This window comes from Hemitrygon akajei, chromosome 9, assembly GCF_048418815.1.
Source record: "Hemitrygon akajei chromosome 9, sHemAka1.3, whole genome shotgun sequence".
NCBI classification, from domain to species: domain Eukaryota; kingdom Metazoa; phylum Chordata; class Chondrichthyes; order Myliobatiformes; family Dasyatidae; genus Hemitrygon; species Hemitrygon akajei.
Window position 1 is genome coordinate 62,277,535 of NC_133132.1, and position 19,645 is coordinate 62,297,179.

Below are 19,645 nucleotides of genomic sequence, written 5' to 3' on the forward strand. Positions count from 1 at the left end.
GTTCCCATGCAACTAACACTTATTTCTTGCTGGTATAAGTCACCATATTGAGCAATATTGTAGGCAAATAGCTGCAGAGCACAGAGTACACACTTCAGCCATGGCAGTAGATGGGTATCAATCAAGGAGGATATTTTCAGCATGAAGACAGAACATCAGTTCCTTAAGGAATGTGTCTATTGACTTCTCCTGTCAATGTTAGCTTGGGCAGATGCAGCTAAAGTAAATACAGATGACCAAAGATGGATGATGAGGATAAGATCAAGTTGGGTCCTCTTGATGATGCCCTCTATCTGCTGCAGGTGTAACCTTCAGGGCACATCTAGCCCTATCAAAAATAAGCAACTCCTGATTGCTAGGAGGTGAAATCCTCCAAATAAAGCACATTCTTCCTTCAGATTTGTTCCAAGTGTTGTTCAATATAGAGAAACACTGATTCACCACCCAAGTATGATAGACAATAATCAGGCAGCATCTTCCTTGCCTACATTTGACAGCATACACAAGACTTCACAGGTCTAAATCAATACTGAGCACTCTCAAGCTTCTATGTGCCACCAGCTACTTGGCATTTTCCTGTCTGCAAAATAAAGCACACTCAAGATTAAGTGTGATGAATTTAGTGCATTGCCCAAAGGAAAAAGATTCTGTGAGAGTGACATTAATCCAACCACTGGACAATGTGGGGATAGCTCTAAGATACTGGTGTTAAGATGTTTTCAGGAGTCAAGGTTGACCAAATTTGTAATAGCTTTAGCATATTTAAATGCAGAGTTCAGGTAATCAAACAAAGCTGAGCATGTGATATGAGCCTTGTTGGTCTATCATTCAGGAACTTTTCATAACGAACCAGATCTCTTGTCCAAACAGCACAAAATATTTATTCAAAACGTACAAACAAGCTGGATGAACTCAGCAGGTCTGGCAGCATCCATTGAAAGGAGTGTTGACTGCTCCTTTCAACGGATGCTGCCTGACCTGCTGAGTTCATCCAGCTTGTTTGTACGTCCTGATTTGACCACAGCATCTGCAGTGTACTTTGTGTTTAAAAAATATTTATTTCTCTCTTCACAATAGTTCAATTTCCAAAATTGTTCTTGCAAATGTTGTATGCTTAAATTACATAATGCAAAGTGTCACTCAGTATCCATGAGCAGAAGTGACAGAATCCTACTCAAATACCCAATAAAGCTGCAAATCAGAATACGAGATAAAAACCAATGCCCAGAAATTTTTATTTTGCCTTTAAGAATAACCATGTGCAATAGCTGCCTAATTTATTACAAACATTCCTTTCACACAATCAGTGCAACTGAAATGCTAATTAAACACATTCAGCCCACTGCCCAAACTGCCATAGCTAAAGATGTTTTAAATATCTTTGTGAGGCCCCCTGCAATTCCACAGAGTTCAAGGGATCACCTAGTCATAGAGAAGTACAGTACAGTACAGAAACAGGCCCTTCGGCCCATCTAGTCCATGCCGAACCATTTGAATTGCCCAACTCCCATCAAACTACACGGGGACCATAGCCCTCCATTGTCAAGCCCTGGCAATTTATCTACCATAATTTTCCTCAAGACAGCAAACACTTCCTCCTTTGTAATCTGTATACTACTCATGACCTCACTGCAGCTTTGATCACTTCTATGGACTCTGTCTGTCTCACAAGTAACACCAGATCAAAAAACAAACTCCATTTATGATCTCTCCCATCTCTTTTGGCTCCATGCACAGACTGATCATCCAAAGGACCAATTTTGTCTTTTGTTATCCTTTTGCTCTAATATATCTGTGTTACGAAGGAGGAACAGCTCTGATGGGCAGAAAGGTGCAAGGCTGCCCATGTCCCCCTCCCCTGGGAGAATTACAAACCGTTGCTGTTGCCAGGCTGCTAATGAGAGAGAAAGAGATGGAACAAAAACATACTGGGACTGGAACATTTGCTTCAGACAAGGGCGAGGTAACACCGGGGGAGAGAGACCATATTTTGACTCCTGTAAGACTCACGGCTCCGGAGAGGGCTGTTTACTTGGTACTATTCTGTTCATTAAAATTCCTCAGTGGACAGCCGGAGTGGGCTGGTTTGATGGACTAAGCCATTCAAAACTGATTGACACCTGAGACCCCATGAGTAGGGATAAAAGTGAGGTCTGGGGAGACACCCCTCAGACACACCAGGAGACGCACCAAGAGACACACTAGTAAGCACTACTTAAGTGTTGGAACCCACGTGAAGGTGTGGGGTATCGGAGACCGAACGAAGGATCGGTCAATTTGAACTCACAGTGTTTATAGTGAGGCCGGTGGGGGCTTGTGTGTGTGTCCACCCTTGCCTGGGTGACGAGTCCACCATAGAAGAACAGTCTAGCTAAAGGACAGAGGGGTCATACCTGAATGGCCACAACAACACATCAAGATCGTAAAGGAAGGTTTGCAAGACAATAGCTGTCACTGTTTGCTCGCTCTCTCTCTCTCTCTCGCTCTCCCTCCAATGGTTACAACAAAAGAACCAACAACTACCTCAGCCTACATGAACTGAACTTTATACTTTCCCATGATAATTCATTATCCCCTAGACAACGATAGAGCTTGTTTATTATCGATTATTATTACACCCACACTTTTAGGTCTAGTATTGCTAACGTGTATTATCTGTATATTTGCATTGTTGATATTGATTTGTATATTTTACTAATAAACACTGTTTTGAAAATAGTACCAGACTCCAAATGACACTTCTATCTTTGCTGGTAAGACACCCAGTTATGGGGTACGTAACAAACTGGGGCCTCGTCTCGAGATTTGATACCAAATTGGGGGGGCCAGTGAATCGGGCTATAAGTCCATTATTTGTTCTGGTTGCGTGGGTAACCAGACGGGAGACCAGCAAAGATGGATGTAGATGAATTTATACAAAACCCAACTTTGAAGACGCTAGAGGATGCCACAAAGACTGACTTGGTGAATATTGCGGAAGGTTTAAATATCAGAGGTGAAGTCGTCAATGAAAAAGTGGGAGATACAGAGGGCCATAGCCCAGTATTATATATCTGAGGATGTGTTCACGCCGGGGGTATTGGAACTTATCCCTGAAAGGAAACCAGTTGTTGGGGTGGTTCAGTTAGAGTTGGAAAAATTAAGGTTGGAAGCAGAGGAGAAAGAGAAACAGAGGGAGCATGAACTTAGGTTAAAACAGCTGGAAGCAGTGGAGAAAGAGAAAGAGGCAACATGAGCTGGAAATAGAGAGGATAAAGCAACAGGGAAAAGACTGAGAGGAAGGCTCAAGAGAGGAGAAGTTTAATGTTGGTAGAGAGTTTACGTTAGTACCTCAGTTCGAGGAGACAGATGTTGATAGTTACTTCTTGCATCTTGAAAAGGTGGCAGTGAATCAGAAGTGGCCCAGAGATCAGTGGGTGGCGTTGTTACGAAGTGCATTAAAAGGGAAGGCTCAACGGGCATATGCGGCATTGTCCATGGACGAGTCTGTGGATTATGAGGAAGTAAAAGAGGCTATCCTTCGGGCCTATGAGTTGGTACCTGTGGCACGTAGACAAAAGTTCAGAGATTTAAAGAAAGTGTGGAATCAGACATATGCAGAGTTTGCCTATGAAAAGGGTGTGCTCTTGGATCGCTGGTGTGCTGCAGAAAAGGTGGAGGAGGATTTCCATCGTTTCAGAGAGTTAATTCTGATTGAGGAATTTAAAGGTTGTGTTTCGGATAATATCAGGATGTATCTGAACGAGAAGCCGAATAAGTCTATATCGGAATTTGCCAGGTTCGCAGATGAATATGCCCTAACCCACAAGTCAAGGTTTTCCTCGAATAAGAGTTATCAGAAAGGCAGTAGGGACGGTAAAGAAAGTCCACCGGCTAAGGTCGAGAATAAGCCGAGAGCTAGTGGAAAAGGTGAGGAGGAGGAAAAGCAGGCTGGCAGGAAGGTTCCTGACTTGACCTGTTATAATTGTGGAAAGGTTGGTCATATTGCATCTAAGTGCTTTGCTCCGAAGAAGGAGACAGGAAAAGGGAAAATGGCAGTCCCTACAGGGTGTATTGAGTCGATCAGTAAATCGACGAGAAAGGCAAAGGTAGATAGAGTACGAGAGGGGCGTGAGAAATTTATTTCAGAAGGGACGGTGTCTGTGAAAGAAGGAGAGACCCCAGTTCCAGTGAGAATCTGGAGAGATACTGGGGCTGATCAGTCATTGATCCTAAGTAAGGTGCTAGATTTTGGTCCTGAGACTGGAGAGGTAGTTTTAAGAGATATAGGAAAAGGGACAGAAGCTGTGCATTTGCATGGGATCATTTTAAAATGTGACCTGGTATCTGGACCAGTCGAAGTAGGGGTGCGGTCAGAATTACCGAGAGACGGCATGGACGTCCTTCTTGGTAATGATTTAGCAGGTGGTGAGGTGTGTTCAGCAGTGAAATTGATGAGCAAGCCTGTGAGTGTTGAGGACCCGCCCCTAGATTCTAAGATCTATCCCGCATGCGCAATCACTCGCAGCATGTCGAGAAAGGCGGCTGAGAAAGAGGACAGTTTAAATGAGTCCAGTGTTGATTTGGCTGAGACGCTTTTACCGACCCTGTACCAGGAGGGGTTAGGGGATGGTAAAGTGGAGAATAGGGAGGTGAAAGAGAGTAAAGGAGAGGAGGTAGACCTACCCTTAGCCAGGAGGGACTTTATAGAGGCACAGAGTAAAGATGAGAAACAGATAAGGCAGTTAGAAGGTCCAGGGTTGGACATGGATGATCTGTCTGGCTTGACAGAGCAGTTTGAAGAAGTTGAAAATTTTTAAATGTGTTTCCGATAATGATATAGGGGCAGTCCTAGATTAAAAGGATGCCATTACCTTGAAGGAGTCTGCTGGGTTAGCAGATGAAATTGTTTTAACCCGCAGGGTTGAGTTTACTCCGGATGGGAGTTGCCCAGAGAGTAACTGGGAGGATCAGGGGAACTTAAAATTTGAAAAAGGGACTGGTATGGAAAGCCTGGAAGAGGCAGATGTCCCGTTTGAGTGTGTTCAGGGTGTGGAGTCACAGGGTACTGAACCTTGTATTGAAACTCAGGAAAAGTCTGAGGTATCTGATTTAGTTGAAAAGGAATGCAGTCCTTTTGGGTCAGATGGACTTGGTTCAGTGAAGAAAGGGTTAACCTTGGTACCAGTGGAAAGTGAGAATTCTCAGTTGCTTGTGTTAGGTGTGTTAAAAGTTAGTGAGGAGATAAAAGGTGGTGATGTGAATATTATTGAAGGAGAAGGGAAAGATGTTGTTCCTAAATTGAATAAAGAAAATTTAAAGTCTGAATTGGTTTTAGAAGCAGTAACCATGCTGAAGGAACAATGGCTTGTTAACAAGGTGCCTGTGAATCAATTACAGTTTGTTTTGGAATTTAAAGGTAAACTTTTGTAATGTACTACAGTATAATCACACATGTATTAGTTCACATTTTGTAATATACACTTAAGCTAAGATCACAACCCTTTAGTTTTTTTTTGCTGACGAAAAGGAAAAAAAATAGGCGGTTATTAAATTGGAGTCTGATGCTACAAGAATTTGATATTAAGATACAAGATATTAAGATACACCATTGTTACGAACCCCGTAACTGAGTGTCTTACCAGCAAAGATAGGAATAGCCGTTGAAGTCTGATGATACTATTTTCAACAGTATTTATTAGTAAAAATGCACAAAAATAATATCAATGCAAAATATACAGATAATATACATCATTAATACTAAACCTAAAAGTGCGGGTATAATAATAATCAATAAGAAATAAGCTCTATCGTTGTCTAGGGGATAATGAATTGTCTGATGGAAATATAAAGTTCAGTTCAGTTCATACAGGCTGCCGTCATTGCTGATCACCGTGTGGAGAGAGAGGGAGAGAGAGGGAGAGAGAGGGAGAGAGAGGGAGAGAGAGGGAGAGAGAGGGAGAGAGAGGGAGAGAGAGGGAGAGAGAGGGAGAGAGAGGGAGAGAGAGGGAGAGAGAGGGAGAGAGAGGGAGAGAGAGAGAGAGAGAGACTTGCCGACTTTCCTTGTTACGATCTTGATCCGTATCTGTCCTTGAGCTATACCATTCCGTGGAGGACTCGCCACCCAGGCAAGGATGGACACACACACAAGCCCCCCACTGATCTCGTAGCGTTTCTCCTGGTGTGTCTGAGGGGTGTTCCTCAGACCCGACTTTTATCCTCACTCACGGGGTCTCAGATGTCAATCAGGTTGGGATGATGCAATCCCTCAACCAGACCACTCTGGTTGTCCCCTGAGGGGTTTCAATGAATAGTACAGTACTCAATACACAATTCCTTCTCCAAGAGACAATAGCAGTAATCAGTGGTTCCGTTTCGCTTTTGTTAAGAGACATTCCACTTTTTGTGTATTCCTGCGTTGTCAATAACAACTGCCTTTTCTGTTATCCTGTGTCTCTCTCTCTCATTACTGACATGATGTGTATCTCTCTCATTTCCTGGGTATCAGACCCGAAATAATAGCGATCTTGTGATTCTCAAAAAGGAGGGGGCGACTTTGTACCCTTCGGCCCATCAGAGTTGCTCCACATTCGTAACACCATATTAAAGGAAGTGACAATGTAATCGCTAATTGGTTATCTAGATGCTAAGTTGAAGGTATATCTGTATTGCTTTATAGTTAAGAACACTTCTGTATTTTTTTTGCTAAACTCTGTAATCCTGTAAAATGCTGTACGAGTTAATTTTCCCCTTTGGTGAAAATTCCCAGAAGGATGGGAGTGTTACGAAGGAGGAACAGCTCTGATGGGCAGAAGGGTGCAAGGTTGCCCATGTCCCCCTCCCCTGGGAGAATTACAAACCATTGCTGTTGCCAGGCTGCTAATGAGAGAGAAAGAGATGGAACAAAACATACTGGGAGTGGAACATTTGCTTCAGACAAGGGCGAGATAACACTGGGGGAGAGAGACCATATTATGATTCCTGTAAGACTCACGGCTCCGGAGAGGGCTGTTTACTTGGTACTATTCTGTTCAGTAAAATTCCTCAGTGGACAGCCGGAGTGGGCTGGTTTGATGGACTAAGCCATTCAAAACTGATTGACACCTGAGACCCCGTGAGTAGGGATAAAAGTGAGGTCTGGGAGACATCCCTCAGACACACCAGGAGACGCACCAAGAGACACACTAGTGAGCACTGTTTAAGTGTTGGAACCCACGAGAAAAGTGGGGGGCATCGGAGACCGAACGAAGGATCGGTCAATTTGAACTCACAGTGTTTATAGTGAGGCCGGTGGGGGCTTGCGTGTGTGTCCACCCTTGCCTGGGTGACGAGTCTACCATAGAAGAACGGTCTAGCTAAAGGACAGAGGGGTCATACCTGAATGGCCACAACAACACATCGACGGATCAAGATCGTAAAGGAAGGTTTGCAAGACAATAGCTGTCACTGTTTGCTCGCTCTCTCTCTCTCCCCCTCCAACGGTTACAACAAAAGAACCAACAACTACCTCAGCCTACATGAACTGAACTGAACTTTATACTTTCTCATGATAATTCATTATTCCCTAGACAACGATAGAGCTTGTTTATTATTATTATTATACCCACACTTTTAGGTCCAGTATTGCTAACGTGTATTATCTGTATATTTGCATTGTTGATATTGATTTGTATATTTTACTAATAAACACTGTTTTGAAAATAGTACCATTCCAACGGACACTTCTATCTTTGCTGGTAAGACACCCAGTTACGGGGTACGTAACATCTGTAGAATCTCTTTGGATTCTCTTTCACCTTGTCTGCTAGAGCAACCTCATATCTTCTTTTAGCCCTTCTTAAGTCTTCTCTTGCATTTCTTATACCTGTGTACCTCATTTGCTCCTTCTTGCCTATACCTGTTGTGCACCTCCTTCTTAACCAGGCCTCAATCTCTCTCATAAATCAAGGTTCCCCAAACCTGTTATCCTTGCCTTTTATTCTGACAGCAACGTACAAATTCTGTATCTCAAAATTCTGACACCTCCCTCCCCTTTCTTGATCTTCTTGTGTCCATCTCTGGAAACAAATTGTTAACTGACATCTTTTATAAACATACCTCCCCCCACCCTATCTCCTGTAAAAAGGCTATTCCCTTTACTCAATTCCTTCAGCTCCGCTGCATCTGTTCCCAGGATGTGGCTTTCCTTTCCAGAACATCAGAGATGTCCTCCTTCTTCAAAGAACAGGGTTTCTCTTCCTCCATTATTGATGCTACCCTCACTTGCGTTGTCTCCATTTCCTGAACATCTGCACTCACTTTGTCTTCCCACTACCTTAACAGTGATAGTAGTCCTCTACTGTCGAGATGAAGCCACATTCAGGTTGGAGGAACAACACCTTATATTCCGTCTGGGTAGCCTCCAACCTGATGGCATGAACATTGATTTCTCTAACTTCCATTAATGCCCCTCCTCCCCTTCTTACCCCATCCCTAATTTTTAATCTTTAAATTTATTTATTTATTTAATCTCTTTCCCTCTCAGAATAACTCCTTGCCTGTTCTCCATCTTCCTCTGGTGCTCCCCTCCCCCTTTCTTTCTTCCAAGGCCTTCTGTCCTATGATACTCCCCCTACTCCAACCTTGTATCCCTTTTGCCAATCAACTTCCCAGCTCTTAGCTTCATCCCTCCCCCTCCTGTCTTCTCCTATCAGTTCGGGTCTCCCCCTTTCAAATCTCTTACTATTTCATTTTTCCGTTAGTCCTGACGAAGGGTCTCGACGCAAAACGTCGACTGTACTTCTTCCTATACATTCTTCCTGGCCTGCTGCATTCCACCAGCATTTTGTGAGTGTTGCTTGAATTTCCAGTATCTGCAGATTTTCTTGTGTTTGCTTTTTATAGATGCTGCCTTTCTACAACTTCCTCCAGCACCTTTGTGCATTGCTCCATACATAATTTAATCCTGATCATATACTTATATAGTCTCTTCTCACCCTTCAAACCAAAATGCAACACTTTTGCCTTTTGCATTTTTGCCTGGTTCTACTTAATCAGAATACATTTTCTAAGACTGCTGTTATTTTGCCCATCAAGTTTTTACCAATTCTCAAAACAATCGCTTAGCCCCCCCCGACACATTTATTTCCCTGTAACCTACGCTCTAACTATCCTGACTTCCCCTACAACCTAACCACGCAAGGAGTAAATTATTTTAACTAATTAACTTACCTAACAGTTTAAGAAAGTTGGTGGAAACTAGAACAGCCATGTGGTCACAGAGAAAAAGTGTCAACTGCACCCATGAACAAAACTAAACTCTGGAGCTGAAGCTCCCAAGACCCCCACTGTGTGTACCACTGTGCCATTCAAAACCTAGAATTTCATCTGCTGTCCAAACATAGTGATATAACAGTAATACTCCATTATTAAAAAAAAATTGAGCTCTAGGCAAAAAACATTCTGAAGAGAAGTCATTAGAAAATCAACAGTGGATCTGCAAAATCATGCTTATAAGTACATGAACTTAAGTGCATTCTAATTATTTGCAGTGGGCCAAAATATTCTGCATTTTACTCAGAATAAAATTTACACTGTGCACTAAAACTAAGAATATTTTGGATTTAATCATATTATTTTTATTAAGCACAAGGACATCTATAGAAGACTATATGACTCATCATGTTCACTCAAGCAACAATGAAATCAATCTTCTACCTCTTCTCCACCCAATTCTGAAATTTCCAAATTTTACATGTACCCACAATCTGTCACTCAGTTTTGAATTTGCTCTTGAACCACTAATGGCTCTGGATGGAGAATTCCAGAGATTCATAATCTAGATGGAAACACAAGAGACTGAAGTTGGTGGAATTTGGAGGGGGAGAGAGGGAGGGAGGGAGGAGAGAGGGAGGGGGGAGAGAGGGAGGGGGGAGAGAGGGAGGGGGGAGAGAGGGAGGGGGGAGAGAGGGAGGGGGGAGAGAGGGAGGGGGGAGAGAGGGAGGGGGGAGAGAGGGAGGGGGGAGAGAGGGAGGGGGAGAGAGGGAGGGGGAGAGAGGGAGGGGGAGAGAGGGAGGGGGGAGAGAGGGAGGGGGAGAGAGGGAGGGGGAGAGAGGGAGGGGGAGAGAGGGAGGGGGAGAGAGGGAGGGGGGAGAGAGGGAGGGGGAGAGAGGGAGGAGAGAGGGACAGGGAGAGAGGGAGGAGAGAGGGACAGGGAGAGAGGGAGGAGAGAGGGACAGGGAGAGAGAGAGGGAGAGAGGGAGAGAATGAACGAGAGAACTAGAGAAAACAGCAGCTCAGACAGCACCAAAGGAAGGAAATGAACAGTCAAGGTTTTGGGTTGAAACCCTTCTTAAATACTGAGCACTTTGTGATGCTTCATAATCTAATTGGAGGTTTTTCCTCATCAGAGTGATGTGTTCTCACAAGACCACATTCCTTAGTCTGAACATACTAAAAGCAAGCCAATGTGACAACCACGGTTTATAATGCAGGTGAGTGAGAGCCAGAGGTATATGAATACCTCCAGAAAGCATCTGATAAGGTGCTACATCACTTGTTTGAGCAAAAGGTTCAATTCCCATTTGAGGTATTTTGTGAAGTTTACAAGCTCTTAATGATCATATGGGTGTCCTTCTACAACCCAGAGACATGGCTTGGCAGGTTATTTGACCTTTGCAAATTACCCCAAAGGTGTGGACAAGTAGTAGAATTGAGTTGATGAGATTGTGGGGAAATTAAAAATGGGGTTAAAGTAGAAGTGAAAATTTGGTGGTTGATGGTCACATGGACTTGGTGGGTTGAAGGGTCTGTTTCTATGCTGTAAAGGTTTTTGCAGAACTAGCTCATGATGCAGGGGATAACATTTTAGTGCGGATAAAGGATTAGTTAGCAAACAAAACAAAAAAGGCATAAATTAGTCTCTTTTTCTGATTGGCAAGATGGAATGAGTGGTGTGCCACAGTGATAGGTGCTGGAGCCTCAACTTTTACATCACACCTGAGTGATGGGACAGAAGTTTTGGTTTCTCTATTTGCTGATCATAAGAAGATATGTAGGGATGACACAGTAGCACAGTGATTAGCATGATGCTATTTCAGCTCGGAGTGCTGGAGATCGGAGTTTCAATTCTGGCAGCATCTGGAAGGAGGCTGTATGTTGTCCCAGTGAGAATGTGATCGTTTCCTCCCATAGACCAAAGATGTGCAGGTTAGTAGGTTAATTGGTCATTGTAAATTGTCCTGTGATTAGGCTAAGATTAAAACAGATGCATTGCTGGGTGGCTCATTAGGCCAGAAGGGCTGGTTTGTGATGTATCTCAAAATAAATAAGTTGTGAAGAGAACATAAGGTGGCTGCAAGTAGATAACAAGTTAAGCAAGTGGGCAAATATCTGGCAAAAGGAAGGCAATGTAACAAAATGCAAACTTGTCTAATTTGGTAGGAAAAAAATAGCAGACATAAATCATTATAGATTGCCTAGCTCTGAGATGCTGTAGGTATCCTAGTGTACAACTCACAAAAGGGTAGTATGCACACACAAGTAACTAGCTACAAGAACATTATCACTTTTTCGAAGGGGAACTGAATATACCATTAGAAACATAGAAAATCTACAGCATATTATAGGCCCTTCGGCTCACAATGCTGTGCTGACCATGTAACCTACTCTAGAAGCTGCCTAGAATTTCCCTAGGCTCCATATATTTTTCTAAGCTCCAAAGTTTCTTAAAAGACCCTATTGTATCCGCCTCTACCACTTTACGGAGGTTAAGCTTCAGTCTTATAGGACACTAGTAAGACCACATCTAGCATACTGCTTACAGTATTGGTTGGCTTATTTAAGGACAAATGTTAATGTGTCAGAGGCATTTGAAAATCCACTGGACTGATATCTGGAATGCGCTGTTTAATTTACAAAGCTGGACAGGCCGGAGGTACCTGTGAGAGTTTAGAAGGACAAGAGGACCTTGACCGAAACACAGAATTTGAGGGTCTTAACAAGCTGGTCATGGAGAGGATGCTTCATCTTATGGATGAATCTAAGACTATAAAGAGTACTCAGCAGGTCAGGCTACATCTGTGGGAAGAGCAACAGTATCAATATTTCAGATTAGAGCAGGTATGGAGACAAATGAAGCCTGTAAAGCTGGCAGGGCCAATTTGTAGGGTAAACATGACAACAGATCTCGGACCAGCTGAGTATTTCCAGCAGTTGTTTCAGATTTTCAACTGCTGCAGTTTTTTTTGTTATTGTTCTAGAACTACGAGTCACTGATTAAAAGTAAGAGACTATCCATTTAATACTGAAGAGATGACGTTTTCTCCAAGGGTTGAGTGCTTAGAACACTTTCTGTCAAAAGGCTATGGAAACAAGAACAGTCTTTGAATATTATTCAATCTTGACAGAGATTGTTGAAGAGGAGGTGAACCATTACCAGAGCTAGTTGGGATTGTGCAGTTGAATGCGCAGTCAGATTCAAGTGTCTGTACATCACTACCCAATGTTGATAGATTTCCAATGGAATGAATTCCAGTTGCTACAAGTGATCAACACAAAGACATAGGAGAAAAAGCACTCTTACGTAAAGAGAATCCCTTTCAAAACATTCATCCATTTCAAATGTTAGGTACTGTGGATATTTCTAATGAGGATTAAAGACTTTAAAACCTGGGAGAATTACCGGTAACTAGCACTTTAAGTATTTGCACAAGCTGCAGCCAACTTCTGGGCCAATGGTCAGGGGTTAAGCGATAGAGCTATGTACGGTCATTTTAGTATAGGTATGCCAGAATTTCCATCAGATATTATAGAATGTTCCACTGAATTCTAGTTCAAAATACTATTGATAGACTTAGAATAAATGCATGAAGGTGACGACCAGTTACAGAAAAGGTTTAAATTTTGCACTTCGCTATGTACCTAACGTCGTAACAGAATTGTCCTAGTTGCATTCTAAAAATCACAAACACGATGTTCCCTTGTTGCTTAATGCTATTTTACTTAGAAATGTGGGCAGAAATTTGGGTAAAGGTAGGATTCTCGATTACAATGCTTGCTTCCTTCCCCACCACCAAGAGTTCTTATAATTATAACTAACAGCAAAAGATAACTAATTTCACAGATATGTTGAAATTGGGACTTGAATGAATCCTGTTATTAGGAGGTGGGATGAAACAGGCAGTGACCACATTTAACTGCCTACAGAGGACTGTACCTTGACTTTGAGAAACTGAAGTCTCAGCGCTAAAGATTCCCAGGACAGTGTGGAGTGAGAACAAATCACTATTGATCAACATCAGTGTCTGGATGATCTGCCACTTGAAGGGGTGGCAAATCTGTGATGCCCTCATTACAAGATTTAAAACACCCATTTACAATGACCGGGGGGGGGGGGGGGGGGGGGGGGCGGGTAAACAACTTTAGTCTCTGCAGTGGCTACACAATTTTAAACCACAGATCATTTTCATTTGCATCAAAACAGCATCAGTGCAAAATAACTTTCATTCTTCACCAGTCAGAATGCAATGTAACAAGTCTATAACCACAGAGTTTACTGTGTGGTTTCCACGGTCTGTGACAGTGGAAACCAGCTGAGTCAGCTGTGACACAGACTGCTTTTTATATAAAAAAGAGGCGACAGAGATTTCACCAGAACAATCATAATGAGACTGACAACAGAACATTGTGACATAATGATCAAAATTAGTAGAGTTTTGGAAGATGAGGAGGGTTAGCTTGCTAGTGAGTGGACTGTCAACCTGCAAAAAAAAATGGTGCGCCTGGAGATTCCAAAAGCTATCGCCTGCCATAAGATGCAGCTGTCCTAAATGGTTGATGGGAATTCAAGAGAAGGGATCAGTATCTACACGTTGGCTTTTCACGCAGCAATCTCTATTTCACACCAAGTATACTGTTAAAGTAGCTGCATTTGCTGGTTGTGTCATAAACATTGTACTTGCTGTGGCAATGACTAGCTCCAGTTGCACTGGAAGACACAGGAAAGCTTCATGAAGCTGAACAATCAAGGAACATTTTCTGCTTTGAGAGTTCAAAATTGACCAATGAAATAAGTTCAACAAGGAAAAGATGGTTACACATTTTTTTGTGCTAGCCTTATATAGTACGGATAAAAATAACCAAAAATAGGTAAAATTTTCCCAAAGAGCATCAGAAATAATTTGACATTTGGTCAAAAAAGGGTGTATTGCATTGGACTGTATAATTTATTTTCCTTGTAGTTCAACTTTCTTATGCTTATTTGTAGTTTTCTATAATTAGCTATATACATGTAATTGTTCAGTATGTTTTTAGTGGTTGCAGTCACCTATGTACCTTTCTAGAAACTTCTTGGTTTTAGTGGTGGGTATCACATTAGTGGGGGCCATCTTAATTGATGAATTTAAGCAATTTATTGTTATCAGCAATCTAGAATAAGATGACCAACCATGTTGGATCAGTCTCTTTGTCACTGTCTCCATCCCCCACCACACCACTAGGCTCTGTCTTTTGCTCATTCTCTCTTTCCTTTTCCTCATTCCGTTCTTGTAACATTTAATAAATGATCAAAAGCAGCAAGCTTTCTTAACTGCTTATTGCACCTCCATGTCTCATTCTTAACTTCAGAAAAACCTCTGATCAAAAACATCAGGATCCAATAGATGGTAGGACAAATCTTCCTCTATGATAGTGGTCACCAACCTTTTTAAGCCCAAGATTCCCGACCTCGGCCTCAGCGAAAGGAAAGATCGACCCCAGACCGATTAGTTACACGCATGCACACCAGGCAGAAAAGACCAGAAGTAAAGCCCCGCAACCCGGAAGCAGAAATAACGTATAAACACCAGGGGTACCCATCCTTTTTTTTACACCATGGACTGGTTTAATATTGACAATATTCTTGCAGACTGGCCGACGGAGGGGGGGGGGGTGTTAAACACAATGGGAATACAGCGATACTCGAAGCAGGTTTCTTATGTCCAGTCTATTCCGCAATTTAGTTTTCGCGGCTCTCGGCTTCTTTCCCGCTTGCTCACGTATTTTCCGCTCAAGAAAAACTCAACAGGTTTGTCTTTAAGTGCAGGGTGCTTGGACTCAAGGTACTGAAGCAGTTTTGAGGGCTTCATTGCCTCATTAGACAGCCTCCCGCCCGCTTGCCACCAGACGCCTTGGCCAGGTGCGGCTGGTCGTGGGTGGGGTGAGAAGACAAGGTAAAGGGCTAGAGGTCCCCGTGCCGGGGCCGCAGCAGTCGCAGTCCGGAGAGAGTGACCAAGCGAGTGAGGAGTGCGACGGGGCGCATGCCTGCCCTCCTTGTAGGATCTATCGGCCGGCAAAAGTTTGGCTGGAGCTGGAGGGCTGACTGTCAGTAGATCGCAGCGAGGCAGCTGCTCTGCTACTTATGAAACCCTGAGCCCGAATTAGGTCATCCGCAAATATTTTAGCACCGGATTCCCCACAAACATTCGGTGTGGTGAACAGGTTCTCAGAGGCGGCGCCCATCTGTCCGCGCTCCAGGCCAGTAGCAACGGCACTTCTTGCCGGCCGCGCAAGGCCAACCAGTGATCCCTGGCATGAGTGTATCACTGCGTTTCGGCAACCGATGTCCTCGCTTGGGTAATGACCTCGCGTGCGTTCAAGTTCAACAGTGGGCGTGACAGGGAATGAAGAAAGGTGCAGCTGACTCATATCATTTCCTCGTGGCCTGGTGGTTGGGGACCACTGAAGTACACTGTGTAGTGCGGGGGAGCTACACGCATGCACACTGGGCAGAAAGAACGGAACTAAAACCCCACGACCCGGAAACAATCTCTCAACAGTATTTGTGTATTTTTTTCTTTTTTTTTTCCGGGATCTACTGGGAAAGTCTCAAAGATCAACCAGTCGATCGCGATCAATGGGTTGGCAACCACTACTCTATGACATGGAAAACCTTGCAGGTTAACATCCAGACTATCAATCCAGTCTCCTGTCTCGGTGAAAGAGATGGTTTCTACAACAGATCTCAAAGGCAACTTGAATTGGAAAATAGAGGTAACACAATACCGTCTTAATGGTCATTTATATCAAGATCATGTTCTTGCATTCCTTCTTATACCCCTTTCGAGTCTAGAATTCAATCCATCTCCTTAAATATATTCAGCCACCTGGCCACCAAGGACTTCTGTGGTACAGAATTTCAAAGCTTCACCACCATCTGGATGAAGAAATTTCACCTAATCTCAGTTCTGAATCACTTGCCCTATAACCCAAGGCTATAATCCTTGTTCTGGACATAACCATGGAAGAATCCTCCCCTCATCTAGTCTGTCTCGCAGCAAAGTTTAATTTTGAATTTAAAAACCCTCTCATTCTTCTGAACTCAAGAAAATAGAAATCTCCATCAAATCTACCTTCAGACAGCAGCCCCATCATCCCAGGAATCTGACTGATAAACAACTATCGCGTCTTGGCACATCAAAGAGTCTCAACAAAGTTTTGTGTTCTTGGGGCAGTGCTACGTCAGGGAGGAAGTACAGGAGCCCCAAGACCCATAATCAGCAATTCAGAAACAGTTTCTTCCCCTCTGCCATCAATCCATGAACCCAAGAACACTACTTTGTAATTCCTTTTTGTTTGTATTTTTTTTATTTTTGAATTACTAGTAATTTTATGTTTTGGCACTCTACTGCTGCTGCAAAACAAATTTCTTGTCATATAAGCAGGTCAATGATTTTAAAAACCTGCTTCTGATTCTCTCTGTAGAAGTAGCGCCCTTCTGAAATGAGGCAACCAAACGTGCAAGTATTCCGGGCCAAGGCAATGCATCACTATTAAAAACATTCTTGTTCCAGTGTTTAAATCCCCCTGCTACGAAGCCCATCATCTCAGCTGTTTTCTTAACTGCTTATTGCACCTTCATGTTTGTTTTCAGTAAATGGTCTACAAGAACACAAGGTTGAGCAGGTTGGGCCTGACTTTTTCCACTGTAGCATAGGAAAATGAGGAGTGATTTTACAGAAGTTACAAAATCACAAGGAGCACAGATATGGTCACTGCTCACAGCCTTCTTCCCAGGGTTAGGGAATCAAACCAGCGGGCACAGGCTTAAGCTGAGAAGGGAAAGATATAGTATGAACCTGAGGAGCAATATTTTTACCCAGAGGATGGTAAGTATAAGGAATGAGAAAGTGATTGAGGCAGGTACAAGAACAACAGTTAAATGTTAAAAGGCACTTGCACAAGTACGTGGACAGGAAAGATTTAGAAGGATATGGCATTTTGGTTGTGGCCTGCTTCCATGCTGTTCAACTATGTCTCGAATAAAAAAACCCACTGTGTATCAGCAAATCGTACCCAACACGAATTAATACATTGTCTTAGTTACTGGTGGACAACCACATTACAATGCATCTGCCATATGATTGTTCATTCACTTGACCCATCACATTGAAGCCTCTTTACGTCGTCATCAGAAAAATGCTAAATATTACATTACTCCCTGTAGCTTGATGAGCTTCTTTAGTCTCCTTCCCTCTTTACGCATATGCTGTCTGACCTACTTAGCGTTTTCATTATTTTCTGCTTTTATTTAACCAAAGGTATGTTATGGTCTAGGCATTCACCAAAGATGAAACCCCTGGACCAGCAATTTAACAATACGCAAAAATATAAAAATTAACAATCAGCTACCAGCCTCAATGTAGTAACATACAGCCTTCTAGTCATGAGGCACTCACTCACTCACACACACACACTTGCAAGTACAATGGCGCCACTATAGCATAATGATTAGCATGACGCTATTACAGCTCATTCAGAGTTCAATCCATAAGGAGTCTCTGTACATCCTCCCCGTGGAATGTGTGAATATTCCTCATATGCTCCGATTTCCAAACACAGCCCAAAGATGAACCAAGTAGGTTAATTGGTCATTGTAAGTTGTCCTGTGATTAGGTTAGGGTAAAATCAGGGTTGTGGGGTTGCTGAGGCAGCAGGTTTGAAGGGCCGAATGGGCAAACTCCACACCGTATTGCTAAATTTAAAAAATAAATAAATATTGAGAACAAAGGGCAACACAATCCTTAAAATATTTGCAATCTCTCAAATCTTTTGGAGAAACAGTCAATATTCATAAAGCTTTCCTGCGTGATCATCATAATAATTATTAGACCCTGTGAGTTATCAATTGCAGGACCCACAGTTAGAGCTGATCACTGGGCTTGGGTTCTCATGGTGTGTTTGTCCTTTCAACCAAGCTGCACCAGATAAATTACTCCTCTCAGCTGGAGTGAGTAGGTGGGAGTTTTTAAGTGCATAACTGCATTAGCATGTACTTGTAGAATGTCAAATGATGCTAGACCAATTGTTAATCAGGTCTGAAATTTACCCAGGCCATTAAAGGATTCTAGACAAATCCCCAGAGATAGAAGACAGAGAGAAAAAACACCAGCATCATTAGAGTGTTCTTGAAAGGTCTTCAAATAATCCAGGAAAGTGGGAATAGGAGCAGGGCCACTTGCTTCTTGAGGTCGTCCCATCTCCAATAAAATCCTGGCTGGTTTGGACCTATAAACCCACATTATCTCTGTGTACCTAAATGGCTTTGATAAATTTTTGTCAGCATCAGATATTGAAGTTAGTAATTAACCTAGCAACAACTTACATTTGGCAAAAGGCTCTCCAAATTAACTCCATGAAGAATTCCTCTACTACTACACTTAAAAGACACTATTATAATTTTAAGACTATGCTCACTAGTTCTAGTCCCTCAAACCAGTAGAAGTAATCTCTATGTAACCAACTTTAATATCCTGAATTAGATCTATTACCTTCTAAAGTCCAAAGAATGACACCAATCTCACTATTTTAGCCCCAAAGCATAGGATCTGAAGAGGCTGTAGAAGATTACAAACTCAGCCAGCTCCATCCTGGGCATAACCTTCCGCACTACCCTGAACACCATCGAGGTCATCTTCAAGATGCAGTGCCTTAAGGCAGAGGCATTCATCATTAAGGAAACCCACACCATCCAGGACATTCCCTCTTCTCACTACTACACTCAATGATACAGGAACAGCTTCTTCCCCTCCTCATCAGATTTCTGAGCAATCCACAAACACTGCCTCAATATTCCTTCTGTTTTATACAATTTATGTAACTTACTTTTTTTTGTCTTTGGACTGTACTGCTGCTACAAAACAAATTTTGCATCACATATCAGTGATAATAAATTTCATTCTGATTCTAAATGCAGGTAACAATTCACTGCCCTTCTCTCAAAGCTAAGATATCCCCCAAGGGAGTGCTGCTTAGAACTATTGGCAGAACACAGGTATGGTTATTGAATACAAAATCAGTCTATGACTTTCAATAAGACAGGCTGTGCTCATCTTAAATTAAATCCACCAGCAACACAGCACTCCACTGTTTCAAAAACAAGTACTCTCCCTGCAATGTTTCCTGGTGTTAGTCACCTTGTCCTACATCAGCAGTCTAATTAAAGCAGCACTCCACATTTGCTTTCATTTTCTCTTATGTCCCAAGTTCAAATTAGATCACAGAAACAGAACACACAAATAATTCACCTGTTCTTCTGTTCAATTGGATCATAGTTGCTCAGCGCCTCTATCCAAGGTTGCTCAGGTGTGTATCTCTGTCTGTGTGGGTGTGGGTAGGGGGGGGAAGAGAGGAGTGTTATCTTCATTTGGGT

General features: G+C 42.7%; 1 protein-coding gene across 2 annotated transcripts in view; it reads right to left on the reverse strand.

Moving 5' to 3' along the window:
* The window catches only part of lin9 (lin-9 DREAM MuvB core complex component), a 156,545-nt gene that overhangs the window by 96,836 nt on the left and 40,064 nt on the right, over positions 1–19,645 (reverse strand). Inside the window, exon 1 of one of the 2 annotated variants that reach the window (XM_073056108.1) lies at positions 19,521–19,590. The exons of the other annotated variant lie outside the window; for it this stretch is intronic. Within the exon in view, the coding sequence (XP_072912209.1) occupies positions 19,521–19,545 (25 nt within the window). The 5' untranslated portion in view covers positions 19,546–19,590. Of the gene's footprint in view, positions 1–19,520; positions 19,591–19,645 lie in introns of those variants that run through there. 2 annotated transcript variants of the gene reach the window in all.